The sequence below is a fragment of the Octopus bimaculoides genome, chromosome 12, assembly GCF_046866305.1.
Source record: "Octopus bimaculoides isolate indiv1 chromosome 12, ASM4686630v1, whole genome shotgun sequence".
Lineage (NCBI taxonomy): Eukaryota > Metazoa > Mollusca > Cephalopoda > Octopoda > Octopodidae > Octopus > Octopus bimaculoides.
The window spans coordinates 27660341-27679449 of record NC_142939.1 but is presented as its reverse complement, the minus strand read 5'-3'; the positions used below and the strand labels follow the sequence as shown (position 1 = coordinate 27679449).

Below are 19109 nucleotides of genomic sequence, written 5' to 3'. Positions count from 1 at the left end.
CTCTAGACATGTTTTCTGTTTACTGTCCAGTCTAGTTCAGTATGCCTGTTACTTAATCTGAAGTCAGCCTTGATTAAGCAGGCCTATGGTCAAAGATATTGCAACCATTATCATATCTTTTTTTTTTTACATGTATATATCAGGGACTACACTATCCAGTGTGTTTCCTTTTTTAAAAGATAAATATGTTATTTAGACAGGCAATGTGACTTGAAAATTTGGTTACTATTTCTAGCAGATAAAATAACCAGACAGAGGCTCTCCTCATAGCTCTGTATACCTGTAAATTCTGGTGGAAGATACAGTAGACCCTTCCTCTGCACTTATCATTGGTGGTGTATATCCTAGCACAATGCCTGGAGCCTATGGGATTATTGATACTGCATTTATTTATGTTTATGTGTCTCGGTTGAGTGGAAATGATAGGATTTTTTAGGATATCTGGTTGTTTAGATGTGATTTTTTTGAGTAGTTTCAGGAACAGTGAGGGTTGGAATTTACTATGGTAAATTGTGCTCTTTGCATGTCCTGGTGGCCTTTCTCCTTTTGCATCTTTATTTCATTGTGTAGGTGGTCATTGGATGTGATCTGTTTATAACTTGTGATGTGAAGTGCCAGGTTGTCTCTCTTGCATGCCACATCTGATGCTTCTTAAATCCAACTTTTCTCTCAGGGTGCTTACACTCTGTCGTGTATGCACACTGACATTACACATTCAGCAGAGCATACTGGCTTCATTCCTTGCAAGCTTATGCATGTCCTCAGCAGTCACGGCCCATGTTTCACTGCCATGTAGCATGGCTATTTAATGCATTTTTTCAAGTTTCTGATTTTACTCAACTAGCTGTTATGTATTGTTAGGTTCTCTTTTTGTCACTATTTCTTTTCAGATAATTAAATTTATTATTACCAGAAAACTATGAAAATCTTAATTTAAAGGACATTCAAAATAATATTCATTTCTTCTTGTAGGAGAGGATGTAAAATTACTTGAACAGTTTGTTACTGTTACTTATTTTATTAATTTAAAAGATGGTAGGCAAATATGATTTTTGACATAATTTTAACTGAAAGAAAACAAGAGTAGATACTGATATATTTGAAAAAAAAAAATTGAAGATCAAAACTTCAGTATTTTAGAAATATATGTACACATATAGAAGATAGTGTTTTCCAACTGACTGAATTATTAGGGAGTTGGCTTTTTGAAAACTCAAACGGGATAAATTTTGTGTTAATTATATTTGACTTTTCTCATACATTTACAAATATTTTTGTTATTTAGACAGTATTTTTCTTTCTTATCAGAAAATTATTAAAATCTTTGCTTTGAGATAATAAATATAAGGTTACAAGATAGCATTCTATGGTTGTGATTATTTGAAGTAAAAATTGGGATTGTTGTATATACACACCATATCTGAAACTATGTGATTATCAATTTATGAGTGGATATCTTGCTGATTTGTGCAAATTATCATCAATGTCAATAGCACTTGAAAGCTTTGTCTTCTTATATGTTGGACCTTTGGCTATTAAAAAAATGTTTGCATTACTTCTAGTTTATCTTATTATATCTACATTTCTTAAGTCCTGTTGTTTTGATAGTCGCATATCAGTTATTGTATTTCTACTGTAAAAACCTAAAGATTTGTTTGAAGTAAAAGTTAACAATTTTTCATAGTTAGTGAATAGTATATTCTGTAATAATCAAATGCTGAAACCATAATTTTATGAAACTTCAACTACAGTCATTTACTTAACTTTATCAGGATTATGGCTAAGATTATCAGATTTAATGCATACTTTTCAATGGAGATTAACTGGAATGGACTATTACAAGAAATCTAACAAGACAAGCAAGTAAAAAAAAACAAAAATCATTAGTTAGATTCATTAGTTTAATTGCTGTTTCTGTTTATGTGGAAATTACAGAAGCAAAATGATTTATTGAAAAATTGAGAAAGTTCACATTAAAAAAACCAACAAAAATTTTTAAAAAATAAGGAAAATTCCCTTTTACTAAGGATGAATGATTTTGTGGTTGGTAAAAAAAGTTCTAAAGTCGAAGGAATTTTATCTAGACTTGCTATGTCAGCATCAAGAGGTATGGATTTAACAAAGGAAACTATGTCTTCAGACTGTCATAAACAAGAGCAACACCAACGGTCAGAAGAAAATAATTCACAACATGAGTCACAAAATAACTATTTACATGGATCCGCTGCTAATAAATTGCCTTATGATCTCCTACAAAGTCTTTCCTCACAAAGGGTGAGTAAAATCTTTGCCAATGATTATTTCTAATTTTAAGAGTTATCAGAATATTCTTTTACTTGTTTCAGTTATTCGACTGTGGGCATGCTGGGGCACCACTTTTAGTTGAGCAAATTGACCCCAGGATTTATTCTTTGTAAGCCTAGTACTTATTCTATCAGTCTCTTTTGCCAAACTGTTAAGTTACGGGTACGTAAACATACCAGCATTGGTTGTCAAGTAAAATCCACTCACAAGGCTTTGGTCAGCCCGTGGCTATAGTAGAAGACACTAGCCCAATGTGCCATGCAGTGGGACTGAACCTGGAACCATGTGATTAGTAAGCAAGCTACTTACCACAGAACCACTCCTGCACCTAGAATAGTTTAAAAATAGTTATTAACATCAGTATTAAATATTTATAATATATATTGTGACATGAAAAGCATACATTTGCTTTTATACAAGTGATAACTGTAGTTTATAAATTTATGTACTACTTTAGATAATTTGAAATGTAAGGTGTAGCTTGTGAAATACGCATTACTATGAAGAGTAAACAATGTGATTACTACTGATTTTATTTCTCCATAGGCAGGGAAAGAGGAATTGATCTGATTACTTTCTAGTCTTCTGGACTTTTATTAGGTAAGAGCATCCATCTTCTATCCCTGGGGAGATTAGAAGCTTATAACTATTTACAGTGGATAGAGACAAGGGCTCAGTATAAACAGTGTAAATTATATTTAAATAAAGCTGAAACTTCACAATTGCTACTCAGTTAATTATTTTATCACTTAGACTAATTTTATGCATAAGACACACACACACACACATGTGCACATTACCATTGCTTTAGCCCTATGCTCACCTTGACATACTGGCATAGGCTAGACAGAGTTTCTGGAGAATTCTCTTATGGTTGGGTGCACTTTGTGTCTTTAAGTCTTTTAGTTGCTTCTTTTGAAGCTCAAGGACATGCTTTATCTATTTTAAAACCATTGTGTGTGTTTTCATGTGTGTGTGTGTGTGTGTGCATAATCTTTATATATGTTTGTAGGTGTAGGCATCGTATAGGCACAGATCTGATTGTGTGGTTAAGAAGTTTGCTTCCCAACCACATGATTTCAGGTTTAGTGCCACTACGTGACATCTTATGCAAGTGTCTTCTACAATAACCCCAAACCGACCAAACCTCAGTGGATTTGGTAGACAATTAATCTTGAAGACTATAGTGTATGTATGTATATATATATATATATATATATATATATATATATATATATATATATATATGTAATTGTAGGGACCCTTCTTTATGTCCTCTCAGCGGACTTTGTTTGTCCACAAACGTAGTGTACAAATGCGTAGTTAGAGACGAGGACAAACAAAATAAGTTTTATATTGGAAGTTCAGTGAATTTTAAAGCCAGATATAGGGCGCACATGAGTTCTTTTTCTAATGAGAAATAAAATAATTCCACAACACTCGCCTCTTACCTGCATGACCTCAAGAGGAGGAATAAGAAGTACTATCTTGAATGGGCAATCTTATCTAGAACCCCCCAATTTAAGGCTAATATTAGCAAGTGTTTATTATGCATTAGGGAATCCCTTTCCATTCTTAGGTCTTTTGGGCCGAAAACCTTGAATAAGTTTATCAAGGTAATCCCTTTTTGCAATCATAAATTTTCCTCCACCTTCCTAAAACTATATAAAAATAAAAATAAGAACAAAAATAATAGTATTAGTAGTGGTAATAATGGTAGTAATGGTGATAATAATAGTAATGATAGAAATAAAAATAAAAAGACAAAAATATTGATATAAAAATAATAATAAAAATATGGATACAATGGTAGTATTTATTTATTATCATAGCTTACGTTGGATTTGAAACCTAGTAGTTTTATTTAGTTACCAAACCTGCCTGACTATTCTAAAGGGTATACTAAAAATTAGAATTTTTTTTTTTTTTTTTGGGCTAGTCCATATTAATTATTTATTTAAGCTTGCTCTCATAATTATAATTTCTTTTTACTAGTGCCTTAGTTGATGTTTGTATGTGTTTCTTTACCCTGAAGAGGGGGTTATCACTAGTTTGTGCTCTATTTTGCTCTAAATATGGTGATATACCCGCGAAATGGCCATAGGTGTTTTGTGTTTGTATTCCGACCTATATTTGTAATCCATTGTAAATGATGTTAAATTATGGATTGTCTTTACCGATGTTACCTGCTGGATGTTGGTTTAATGTGTGTGCCTTGATTTTCTTGGACTTAAATAATGCTGATGGTGAAATATGGATTTTACTTTGTTACACATTGGATGTTCTGCTATTATGTCGTCCCGTGTACTTCGGTATTCCTGTGTATGAATTTCGAAATTGGATTTTACCTGTTAAATTTGCTGTCATGAGGGAAGTAATGAACTTTCGTACAATTTAACTTCTTTTATTAGCCATTAACCTCAACGAATGAACTATTTTACTACGTTTCCCTATGTATTATTATTATTACATTTTTTTTTTCTCTAAATTATTTTTTCTCTGAGTGGTTGGCGTTAGGAAGGGCATCCAGCTGTAGAAACTCTGCCAAATTTAGATTGGAGCCTGGTGTTGCCATCCGGTTTCACCAGTCCTCAGTCAAGTCGTCCAACCCATGCTAGCATGGAAAGCAGACGTTAAACGATGATGATGATGATGATATATATATTTATTCCACTATATCTGTACCGGTCTATAATATTTTTAATCAACTTTTTAATTGCAGTTTATGTTATTCTATTATATTTTTAATCGATTTTATTCTTATGTATAAAAAATTTTGACTTCCCTTTGCTAATTTGGTTTTGTGGTTTATGCTGTATTCCTTATGTGTGGTCATTGGTGGGCTGTGGCCTTTTGAGTCGATGACCTAATGGTTTTATTCTGCAATTAACTTTGTACTTTTGTCTCAACTAGTTTGAGCACTTCTTTTACAGCCTTGTATAAATTCTATTGGTTTTCTTATACAAAACTGTTAATATTGAATAATTATATATATATATATATATATATATATATATATATATATATGGTTCTGTGAATAAACTTTTGTCTAAATTACGCAAAAATGAAAATAATACTGACATCTCATTTTAACAAATATATTTATCAAAATTACATAAAACTATCTTGAAATACTAAAGAGTAAATTTATTCAGTAAAATTGCCATTGGCTTCAACCACAGCATTCAGACGACTTTGGAATCTCCTGCAACTCTTCTCAATGGTCTCCTTGTTTAATTTGGTGAATGCTGCTATAATTCTTGCCGTCATTTCATCTTTAGTGTTACAAGGTATTTTGTTGGTCTCTAGGTTAATTGTGTCCCACACATAATAATCAAGGGGGTTAGTCTGGGGAGTTAGGTGGCCAGATGTTAGGGTCGGTGTGGTCGCAGAAATTGTGTGTCAGTCATGACTGGGTTCGCCTTGTGTGACATGGAGTAGTCATGTTGCCAGGCATAGGGTCTTCCAGCAGCCACCCTCTTTACCCAGGGCAGCACTACCTCCTTCAGGCACTTGTTGTAGGTCTCCGTGTTGAGTCTAAGGCCATGTGGGAAGATGAATGGAGGCATAACATCACCATCACTAGTGATCACTCCAAACACCATGATGTTGACTGGATGTTTGATTTTTATCACTCTTGTCACATGCACTGTCCTCAGATTGACACCCAAACGCTCTGAAATGTTTATATTGGAGCTTCCAGCATGAATGCCGAGCAGTACAGCATGTCATTTCCAAATTTCTGGCTGAGTGAATTGCATCATGGTGCTGTTTTTCTCACAAACGGTGCCCAACTGACCCTACTATATTGTGTAGTCGACAAATTCACAAACACACAATGTGCATGCATGAAATTGAAAATATAAAATGGCAACAATTTACCCATCGCACCCTGTATATATATATATATACACACACACACTAACTGTGTATCCTGTCATTGCTGGGTAATTTTCACAATAGAATGCCTTGGTGGATTTTCAGAATAATATACTTATATAAGTTGGATTTTCTCCATTTTGATTGGGATTTTTCTAATTTTTTTCCACGATGGGGAGAAGCTTTTTATGAAAAAAAAAAAAAAATGTTTTGAAAATTTATGAATCCCCTTCTCTCCTTCCGGACCAGTTTTATTGTTTTTTGGTTTTTCTTTTTCACTTCAAATTTAAAAACAATGGGAGATGCCTTTTCAGTAAAATAAAAACAATTTTGGAAAATTTAAGAATTTTTTCCAAACAATCCTCCTCCACTTGGTACTGATTTTGTTTTTTGCTGAATGGGAGAATCCTTTAAAATAAAAAAAAAGAATTGGGCCTGGGGGATTGGCAATCACCATTACAATCCCCATTACATTTATTTTCAGATAGAAAATGAAATGTAATTTAAAGACAATAGTGAATTCTTTATTAATTTTTCATTAATCCCACCTACCATTAATCCTATCCTAAAATTTTGGCTTTTTCCCATTTTTAAAAAAAATCAGTTTCAAAATATGGACAGTCAGAATCTGCAATTTGTTTCATCATCATCATCATTTAACATCCATGTTCCATGCTAGCATGGGTGGGTCAGTACCACAAGAGCTGACCAGACTGAAGCCTGCACCAGACTTCTGTGACTGTTTTGGCAGAATTTTTACAGCTGAATGCCCTTCCTAACACCAACCACTCAGCAGAGTGGACTTAGTTTATAATTTCTAAATAATTTTCAGATGAAAAGGTGTGTGATATAATGGAGATTTAGCTGTTGTTTCTAGGATATCCCTTGACCACCTGATACCTTCCCTATTTCTTTGTCACTGATTGATTGACTGAGGATATCGATTGCGATGATGACTGGAGCTGCTTGACCACAAGGAAATTAGTATTATATGCGTTATTTCCCAATCGTAGTTTGCTACTGAATTTGCCTTTAATTTCCAGTGCTGTGTTTGCCAAGTTAACCTTTTCTGGGCAGGTATGATTGTATTGTAATCCCCAGACTGCAAGAAGATTCGCTTCTATAAATGTCCTGTCAGAACCTGTGTCGAGATGAGCTTGTGTACTATCCTTAATTTTAATGGGTACTAGCCATCCCATACTGTTTGTTACTGCTAAAATGGTGGATGATAAGGTCCCATCAATGTTTTCTTTTAAGTTGCTCTTGGGATCTGTAATAGCTGCTGTTTTAGGGAAGTTTTGTTTGTTTCTTTGTGGCTTTTTTGAGAGGCAGACTTTCTTTCAGTGGCCTTTCTTCTGACACCTTTCGCAAGTGGAGTTTCTTGCTGCACATTGATTTTTTTTATGGATGTCTCCACCACACCAAAAGCATGCTGGTTTCACAGCTGCAAGATGGGGTGGTTGATCAATACCAGCTGAGCCTTGCGACAAGTTGTGAGTGTCTTCAATGGCCATGGTTTGAGTAAGCTTATAGAGTGTTTCTAAGCTGTCATCTGATGACTTGAGAAGTCTTTGTCTGATTGATGGTGATTGAAACCCAGCCACAAAGGCATCACTAATTAGAATTTCTCAGTAACGGTCTGCCGTTAGGGCTTGGATTTTACACTTCTTCACCAGCACCTGAAAGCTTGACAGAAATTCTTCAATAAACAAGTCCATAGCTCATGGCGCATCATTGTTTGAACCTTTCTTTATGAACTTGGAGTCCAGGTGTTCTATTGCTTCCTCGAAGGTTTCAGATTCTTTGACGATGGGGTAGGTCCTTGCTCCACAGAGGACTAAGAGTACCTCCAGTTTAGACTCACTTAGAACTTTTGCTTTTGCTATGTAGATGCGTAGCATCCATTTCCAGTAAATATAGTCTTCCTCAGTTGGTTTGTCTGGAACACTTTGACATTTATTTAGAACAAAGTTTGAATAAAATTTGTCATAAACCAGTTCAAAGAAGGCTTTTATTCAAACTTTATTCTGCTCATCTAATCCATTAATTATGGCTGTCTTACGATTAAGCTGAAGATAGTATCCATCTAACAACATCATTTGATGCTATGCTGCATTTTCATATTCTATACAAAATAAGATATCTATATTTTTATCTATTATTTACTATTGTAGACAGGAATTAATGATACATACAATGTATGTATGTATGTCTATGTACCAGGTTTAATTTTTTTTTTTTTTTTTTGCCTAAACTCTTCAGTGGTGTCCCTGCGTGTTTGCAAGCCCAATAATTAAAACAAATAAGAAATAAGAAGTAATTACAAAATATCTCCTTGCAAGTTATTAAATTTACTGCTTGAAATATTCATGCAAATTTATTTGGTCTACTTATTAGTTTTTCTGGTTTTTTTTTTTTTTCATTAATATGTAGCCTCAGCTTTCTACAGAAGGATTGAGAAAATTTTTGTGTTTCACTAAATTTTTAATTCTTTCCACTGGGTACGACATATTAATATCATTATTTATGTGTTCTTAAACCTCAAACACTCTTTTTAATTCTTTTACAAACTGAATAATGCTTCTCTGTTAATCCTGATAGGTAGTACATACATAAATATTTGTTTATTGACATGTCTTCCATTTATAGTGCTAAACATTATTTACCACAGCTTTCATCAAAAGTAAGATTGATTTATTTTACATAGATTTATTTTACATAGATTTATTTTACATTGATTTATTTTACATTATTTATGTTCATCTAATTTATTTAACATTGAATGCTTTTTTATATTCAACTAATTTAAAAAATCATGATTCTAAATTTAGCCCTTCTTAAAATATTCTTTGTTGTGAAAATAGTTATGTCATTAGTAAATTTATATTATCATTTGCTTTATTTTTAATCATTAATTTTTATTTAAAAGTGACTCAAGTTTACTGAACATTATATATAATGATTTTAAAATATATAATCTGTTTATAGAAAGGTTAAAGCAAATAATTTTTTTGTGGTTCCTTCTCCTGCTTCTCAGATGTGTTTTGTACTTTTTTGCTTAGAACAGTGTTTCTGATTTCTTTTGATTACTAAAAATTAAATTGCTGGAAATTTGTTGTCTTCGAGGTCGTTGCCAGTGCCGCTGGACTGACTCCTGTGCAGGTGGCACATAAAAAACACCATTTGAGCAGTAGTCTGGCAGTACTGTCACCAGTACCACCTGACTGGCCCTCATGCTGGTGCATGTAAAAAAGTACCCACTACACTCTCGGAGTGGTTAGCGTTAGGAAGGGCATCCAGCTGTAGAAACTCTGCCAGATCAGATTGGAGCCTGGTGCAGCCATCTGGCTCACTGGTCCTCAGTCAAACCGTCCAACCCATGCCAGCATGGAAAGTGGACGTGAAACGATGATGTGTGTTTATGTGTGTGAGTGTATATATGTATATATATGTGCGTGTATATATATATATATATATATATACATATATATATATATATATATATATATATATACACACACACACACACGTATATATATATGCACATAGATATATATATATATAAATGTGTGTTTGTGTATATATAGGGTATTTAGGCTAAATTTGATAGCTTGCACACAAGGGTAAAAGGCAATATCTCATCCAAAAAAAAAAGTATTTTTTTTTAAAAGTCAAGACATCAGCTAGATTATGGTTGGGAGATACCCATGCTCACATTCCTCCATGGCCTCAAGACAGCTCCACAAACTGGTACATGCATTTCTTATTGTGTCTCTGGAAAGATTTTTGAACACCTCCTTGATCTTGGTTAGCAGATTGGTCTTGGTGTTGCAGTCGGTGTCTTTCTTAACTGTGCCCTGCACATAGTAATCTGATTGTAAAATTGGGAGGAATTAGGAGGCCAGAAATTGGGGCTGGTGAAGCTGTAGAAATTCTCCACCAATCATTTCTGACTCTTTCTGAACACATGGCAAGAAGCCAAATCCTGTTGCTACACACATGGCCTACCAGCAGCAACCCTTTCCATCCAGGGGTTGACCACAATTTTCAGCAGCTTTTAACATAGCCATCTGGATTGAGTCTAAAGCCATGTGTATCAGTTGTTGGGTGAATTCTAGTGTGCAAACACAGTCGGAATGCCTGCTGTGTTCCTTCCTGATGGCCACAACTTCAAGTCACTGTTGCAGTTGTCCATGTCATGTCTTATAGCCTTTACAGTGTTCATAGAGCATTAAACAGTGATCATTATGTTGGTATTTTGATATTGTATATCATGATACAGTAACTCTTTTCCAATATTCAGATGTCTTCCTTGTCAGCTAACTTTTTCTCAACTACTGTTTAACTTTATACTCTCCAATGCTCCTATTCCTTTTATGCAGAGCACATAAAACTTTTCTCTGAAATAAGGTCATCTCTTAGCTCTTGGGTGTAGATTGCTCTGTTGTTTTTAAAGATAACAGTATCAGTATACTGCTTCTCAATTGCACCTTTTTTTAGGAGGAGCCCAGAGTTTATTGGGCAAAAGGGTTTTCCAGGTGTGGTCCAGAATCAGATAGATCAGGGGTGAAGTCTGCTTGATAGTGAGGCCGTTGTCATGGATGGGGTTAAGACTTTGCCTACAATCACAAACAAAAAAGGAGCTACTGAAAGATTCCTGCTGTTGTTCGAAACTCTTTTGTTGGACTGCTTGTGCTTTGCATGAAACTTGATGGGTTTTCATACATGATGGTGATAATTTTGACAATCTCATCTGAGATACTGTAGTGTAACATGGCCTTTCTGTTGACACTATCAAATGCCTTGGAGAAATCCACAAATATAATTTGTGTCTTATGCTTGTAGATTCTGAAATCTTTTATAATTCTTCTAAGTGTTAGGATCCATGGTAGTGTTCATCTGCCTTTGCAGAAGCCATTTTGGTTCTGTTTTAGGATGGAATTAATCATTGCCATCATCATTTAATGTCCATGGCCCATGCTGGTATGAGTTGGATGGTTTGACAAGAACCAATGTATCCAAGGACTGTTTTGAACTCCAATACTTATTTTGGTATGGTTTTTATGGCCGGATGCATCCTTGATGCCAATATGAGGAGAGCATAACTTTGTAGATTTTTGAGGCTAGAGGTGGGTGTGTGATTCCTCTATAGTTCTGAAGCAAGTGAAGATCATCTTTTTTGGAAGTGAAATTCAAATTAGTTACATATGATAGGAAAACAGGAAATTTTATTGGACAACATTGATTTTAAAAAACTGATCTCTGTTTCGTTTAATTGGTTAGAAATTTGCCACATTTACTGAAAATGTCTGTATTTGAGTAGAAAATTGTATAATAATACACTTCTTATTTTTAAATGTCATTAAACTGATTACAAATTGATTACATACATATTCATCTTTTACATTGATATAAAGCACAAATTTATAGGGGATGAATATTTGATTAAACTGACCTGAGTATATGCATGTAATTTTTTTTTCTATACTGAAAAAAGAAAGGGCAAAATTGATTTTATTGGAATTTGAATGGAAAAAGAATATGGATGAAAATAAAGCCATTCCACTATCTTCAGGATAAGTTTTATTTCAGAATTTACATTTTTATGTCAATCTTGCTTTTGATGATTTGGCCAAATATATTCTTTTTGACTAGAAATAATAGCTAAATCACATTCTGCTATCTTGGAAAAATCATACTTAAAGTCCTCCAGACCATGTTCTACTGTTTTGAATAATGTTATTGTGCATAGACTTTGTGAATAAGAATAAGATGGGATGTTTATACCCTTTGATTATATATAGGTCTGCTTGGTCAAAGCTGACCTGGGGTTAAACAAGAACAATAATGATCATAATAATTTCTAACCTCAGCTCAAGGCCAGACATTTTGCAAGTAGAGAAGGACTAAATGAACCCAATTCTTGACTGATATTTTTATTTTATCGATGTTGGTGGACTGACAGGCCTAATTGACTTCAGGAGGATTTGAACTCAGAACATAATTACAATAATAATTGTTTCTAACATAGCAACAACAATAATGATGATGATAACAACAACAATGCTTTATTTGAACAAATCTCAATATTTTTGTTGATCAACAAAAGTGTTTACAAAAACCTACTCTTCAATTTGAATTTTCATTTTAGCTATTTAATGATCTGAACATTGTGTCTCTGGAATAATAATACAGTTAAATTGTAAAAATGTGTAATCATAAATATTGGAATTCATTTATATAATCTGGTTTTCCCTTGATAACCACATCGGATCTGTCCTAATGTCAAGTAGAACAAATGGAGATAACATTATGTTCACCGTAAAGATAAGCGGAAAGATTTTAAAACTTCATGTGTGTAATATTAAACTTACCATCAATTTATTTAGTATTTGTTTTCTCATGCTTGCAATGTATAAATGTGTGCATCCAACCACATCTGTCACCATATCAACTACAAAAGAGGTGTGATAACTTTATGCACTGTTGCAGGTAATCAAGTATACTGCAGAACCTCTGAAACAATATTAGGTCAGTTCACAGAATATAGAAAAATTTCTTGAGTAGCTGAGGATGTGATACAATTTAGTCCCTTTAAGACTTTGTGCCAATGAATTATGATAATGGTTTATGAAATAAGCCCAAGGTAACATATTTCAGAAATGAGTACAATTGATTAAATTGACCCTAATATTTGATTGGAATTTATGCTATTGTTCCTAGAAGAATGAAAAGCATTGATGACTTGATGACTCTTGCCAGATTTGAAATCAAATTGCAAACCATATTGTGTGACCCTCTACTGTGAAAAGATGGAATAATCATAGCTAGAATGCCTTTAAACATAGGCTTGCAAAATTAGGGTTAATTTGGAACTAAACATCACTAATCTGCTGTTCTATGTTACTGATATCAAGCAATATTTAAGTGATATCACAAGCATATCAAGTGATATTTAAAGAAGTTGAGTGTTTCATTGAAGATGAAAAGCCATGTTTTGAGTGTTTTGTTGAAGATAAAAAAAACACACCCTCTCTTCACTACCTTCAATCTCTTCTAAGATAGTACTTCTTTCACCTTATCAACTTGTCATCCACCATACTGACTATACTGCTTTCTAATATAGGAACAAGATGATAAATTTCTGGGAGGGATCTAATACATTTGGTTGATTCAAATACTTGACAAGTATTTATTCTATCGACCCTGGAAGTGTCAAAGGTGATTTTAAACTCAAAATATGGCAATAGATAATTATAGCAAGATATTTTATCCAGATCTCTACTGATTCTGGCACACACTACACATTCTTGATAACAGTAGTAATGTTTTCCTTATTTTGCCACAAGTGCAGCTTACAGAGAAGAGCAAAGCATGTGTGTGTATATGTAAGTGTGTGCATGTGCACGCATGCATGTGTGTGTGTGTGTGTGTGTGTGTATAATCACAGAAATGATTTTAATCTAAGAGGGAGTCTCTATGTAGTTACTCTGCAGCTAAATAATCCTCATATAAAATTGAACTTCCTTGCAGGAAGAACACATTGGATAATGTTCTTTTATACAAAAGCAAGGATGGTCAAGGTTAGAATCCTTCTCTCTTCCAGACTAAGATAGCTATAAAATATAGTCAAAATAAGTAAGCAAGTATATATATATATATATATATATATATATATATATATATATATAAACAATATATGAGTATATGCATATATATGTACATGTATGTATATACGTTCATCTACATGTACACATAGATACATAACTGGGTACATGACGTGGCAAAAGAACAAGGACAAAATGGTAAACAAGGTGCAACAAACAAGCAGGCCACATAGAAACATCCCCTTCATCAGCTGCCACCATTAAAACTCCGGCGTTTCGAAGAATTAAGGCAGTATGTATCGTTAAAATGGTTCTTCCCACGAACACAAATTAAATTGTTTTCGTGGAGGGTAGTGGCGGACGGAAAACAAGACAAGAAAACGAAACGGTGAAATAAACAAACAAAAAGGCTGTACAGCCAGACGTGAAAGGTGTATGTCTTGAATGCTGTGAAGATGTGATTGTCTATTTTTAGAATAACATTGTATGGTAGATGTTAGAAGCCAGATCCAGCTAATATGAACATAAAACAGGCAAACTATTTGGGCCAGATATAGCCTGTTTAAATGTGAAAAGGTTAAACATAAAAACTAGCCTTTTAGATGGATGTAGGGCACCTAAAACATATTGCTTAGGACATTACCCTTTAGCAAACTGACGGGGTCAGACCTTCATCGCCCCAATTTTGTCACTCTCACTTATCTTTTATTAATTCATTTTAATGGCAGTACAACTGCCTTCCATATCAAATGATACTTAAAGAAATCTTGTTTCATTGAAGATGAAAAACCACTTTTATCCTTGCCCATAATATTACTACCTGACAGAGAAAATACCAGCAGCATTTTGCCAAATGAAAGTGGTATTACAATTGTCATAATGGAAATATTTTACAGCTAGAAAAGGTTCTTTAGACCAATGATTACGGCGACCTATATTTTTCATACTCCCTGCATGTGAGACATACTCAGATGATGGTTCTATCATATGTGTAGAGCTTAACATAAACTAAGAGTGAAGGTTTTGCATTTGTGGGGTAACAATATTTTTTGGACAAGCTGTTTGCTCATATTAATATATCTTATGGGTTCAGGCATGGCTCTATGGTTATGGGTTTAATCCTACTTATCTCTTTGAGCATACATCTTTCAACATAGCCTCATATTGACCAATACTTTGCAAAATTTTGTCAGTTAAATGAAATGAGATATGTGTGTTATGCTGCTCCAATATTTGGGACATGAGTTTCTGAGCAAGTGTGTAATGTATCAGCTAAGCCTCTTTTTCTGCATGTCCTTAGTTTAGATAGAGTGCAACATGGTTCTGTATGCTCTGCATTGACCAAACACACACACGTACACATGCATGCATATATAGATCCAACCAGTTGATAACCAGGTAAATATTTATTGATCTCTGCTCTAAGTATTAAGGGCTTGGATGTATGGTCACTCTGACTAAACCCTGTGTCAGAAGTACTCTAACATGACTATGAAACCAAAGAAAGAAAATATTATTGTCATTATTTTCTTAACCCTTTAGTGTTTAAACTGGTTGTATCCAGCCCTAAAATTCTACCCATTTTATGTTCAAACTAGCCAGAAACAGCCAGAACCTACCCTGCAATGTCATTCTAAGAATAAACAATTACATCTTTGAAATATTGAAGCTACAAGATAATACCAGATTAATTTTTAGAAATGTGAATAAATAAGGATTGTTTTTGACAAATTAGTCTGAACATTAAAGGGTTAAGATTTGTTTATCCATGCTTGTATGGGTTATATAAATCTGTTTGGGGTACATCATCATATCAATTAAACAGCAATAAAGTAACATTATGTGTAACAGAGTATCAGTGCTGCATGTAAGTTTTATGGTTTGTTGCCTTCTGTAAAACTGACAGTGTATTTTTCTTTCATTTACTAGTTTCACTGCAGCCAAGATGATTCAATTATACTGGCCCTAGTACTTTGATACTCATTTTATTAACCTCAAAAGGGCATTTAAGGCTGTCTTGAAATCAGAATGTAAGGGGACATAAAATATCACAAGGTATTTTATGTGGCGTTCTTCTGATTCAATGTATATACATAAAATATAGAGTTGCATTGAACTTCTAGAATAATTGGACTTTATAAATAAATTCAGTTGAGTAGATCATATTAATATGTATTATAGACACTGTAATTCTCATTAAATCAAACTAGGATTTTTAAGCAGGCAAGGAACAATTTGTTTACAATATCTACTTTAATCCTTTTGTTACTGTATTTCTGATCAAAATACACCCATTATGTGTTTCAAATAAATTCTGAAATAATCACAAATTCAGACTGGTTTCACAAAATGATTCTTGTTCTATTTATCAACATTATATTGCTATGGAATGTTATAGCACAAATAACAAATTTAATACACTCCCATTTTCAACATTAGATCACTTGATCGAATCTATATCAAGTGTGTGTGTGTGTGTGTGTGTGTGTGTGTGTGTGCGTGTGCGCGCGCATCTGTTATTCTTTGACTATGATTGTCAACAATTAGTTCACTCGCTATATTTTCACAATGGAAGGTGTGTGTGTGTGTGTGTGTGTGTGTATAAGTGAGCTGTAGTTCATAGAAATTAAGTTATTTACTTCGAAACTTCCTTTACTTAAATGATATTTACCCTGTGTATGCAGGGGTGGGGGTGGGGTTTGTCTTTCATAGAAATACTATATTATATATTTGGTTCATAGACATTATGTGACAAATACTTTCACTTTTATGTATTGTTTTAAATTGTACAGCATAAGGATATTTTATCAATCTTAAAACTCACTCCTTAATTCACATTGCTTTTTATCTTTCTGAAGATAATTTTGTTTCAGTTAGTGTTACTTTTTCTCTCTTAAGGAAACATTTTTTTTTATTACTGTGCCCATATCCCTAATACTGCAGGTATGGTAGATGATTTAGGTTTTTACCAACGATAAAAAAAAATTATATAAAACAGACACAAAAGAAAAGAAAAATGGAAAAGAGGTGCTAATTTCAACGTGAATGAAAATAAATGAAAAACAGACACAATATTATTGCAAAATTGAAATAAGGTTAGGACTTTGCAAATGGTATAAGAATTCCAATAATTCTTTTATTTGAATGCATGCCTGAAAACAACAATGATACAGAAGGTGAATGCAATAGAAAATATGTGCCGAGAATTATAGTAAAATCTTGACACCACTCTGCCATTCACCTTTACGCATTTGCAGTTTTCATTTCAAGTAGATTTTGTAATGACAGTCAATAAATCTGTCATTGAGTAAAATAGATTTGTTCTTACCAACTGATTAATTTCCCATGGACAATAGTATAGAACTACACAGAGAGATGCAGATTTATTAACAAGGTCCAAAACCACCACCAACTTGTGTACACTCAAGTTTTCCTTTCCACTTTTATATCATTTCTCATTAACTCCCATGAAAATTTTCAGATGTAGTCTACTTTGTAAAATAGATCCAAAGTCTTTTAAAGCTTACTTCTTAATTTTCATTGCATACTTTACTGCACATTTATTTGGTCAACTCTTAATAGTTTCATTAGCATATCAGTTATATATATATATATATATATATATATATATATATATATATATATATATATATATATAGAGAGAGAGAGAGAGAGAGAGAGAGAGAGAGAGAGAGAGAGAGAGGAATAGGTTACTTTCCTGGAGAAAGGGACAATATAAGTAATTTCTCATGACCTTCTCGCACTGCAATGTAACTGATTCTAAGAGAGAGAATTTATCTCAGTACTTACTGATACTTTATTTAATAACACCATAAGGATGATTTAGCCTCAGCAGGATTTGAACTCACAATGCAGAAAACCCATACAAATACTACAAGACAGTTTATCCACTATTCTAATTACTCTTCTATGCAGTCTATTTTCCCAGGCATTGACCAAAAAGTCAAGGACCTGACTTAGAGTGAAGATTATAACAAATTTGAAGAGAACACAAGCAAAATTGCATATATAATGATTTTTGTGGTTCCAGCACTATAGATCTCATCATTTGACATCTGCTTTTCCATGCTAACATCACTTGGACAGCTCATTAAATTCTCAGGCTTATGTTATTTAGAGTTTTTGTTAATGATAACATGTTTTCTGCTTTGTTAAACAGCCAGAAAAAGAAAGTGGTAGAGTTTATTTGAATTCTTTCATAAGTTGCAGTCAATCACACATAAAGAGATTGTAAAGTAATCATCAAATCTTGTCAGATTATATCTGAAGAAAGTCCTGAAGAATTTGTACACCTTATAGAAAGTGCTTAAAACTGATATTGCTCTCCATATCAGCACCAAATAAGACTTTGTAGGTATACATTTTTACTATTTAATAGCTTGCGTATTTGTCACTCATAGTTACCAACTGTGGTGGAAGGGGATAATTTTTAAAACTGAAAAGGATTAAAAATGAACTAAGGAGCACGATAGGTCAAAACAGATTTAACAACTTTCTTGTAATATAAGCATTAACCATGAACTTCTGCAAGAAATATACATTTCCACTATCATCAACAAGTTTGCTCATGTTAAACCTACAAAATGTAACTTTTAAATTATAGTTCATTGTGCAAGTAAAAAGTATGTTTTTTAATATCTGTGTTTCTGATTTAAAAAAAAATTTTTGAGCCTATTTATAACATGTTACAAGCCTTACACTACATTTATCCAGTCTTGGTAAGGAGCTGCACCTATAACTGTTGCAGACTCTCTCTGACTTGTAAGATTGATTGGGATGAGTTTAATGTTCAGTTTGGACAAACATCTACAAATTGATGTCTGCAGGAAAATCATAGGTTGAGAGAGATTTTGTGTGGATTAGTGCTTTGAAGGGACAGGACTGAGAAGAGTGATTAATGTGGATCTAAAGAGAGTGGATGCTGCACACAATAGGTGTAATGAGAGGACTAGGGTAAACAGGTGTGTTGGGTGGGCCAGGGTTGAGGTGTTAGGCAACTAGTTTGTTCAGAGATTTACATTTTGAAAGATCTTATTTTCAGAAACTATTCCCAAGTTTCTTTAGGGTTAAGAAGGAAAGTAAATATCTCTTAGAATAAGATACTGGTCTAATTAAGAATTAATTTCCCAGATTGGAAATTAACCCTTAAATAGATCTGTATGTAAAGTGAGTCAAAAATTATAATGCAACAAAATAGGAATCTATACTTTCAGATTCCAATACATTTGCTTATCATTAAGGCAGTGAACTGGCAGACTTGTTAGTGCATCAGTCACAATATAATTGCATTGTTTCTCC

The 19109-nt window shown here is 33.4% G+C and overlaps 1 protein-coding gene across 1 annotated transcript in view; it reads left to right on the top strand.

Annotated features, from left to right (window-relative positions):
• The first annotated feature begins 1610 nt into the window (after positions 1–1610).
• Positions 1611–19109, top strand: part of LOC106879726 (tumor protein 63) — a 287201-nt gene continuing 269702 nt past the window's right edge. Inside the window, exon 1 of the mRNA XM_052972114.2 lies at positions 1611–2274. Within this exon, the coding sequence (XP_052828074.1) occupies positions 2029–2274 (246 nt within the window). The 5' untranslated portion in view covers positions 1611–2028. The remainder of the gene's footprint in view (positions 2275–19109) is intronic.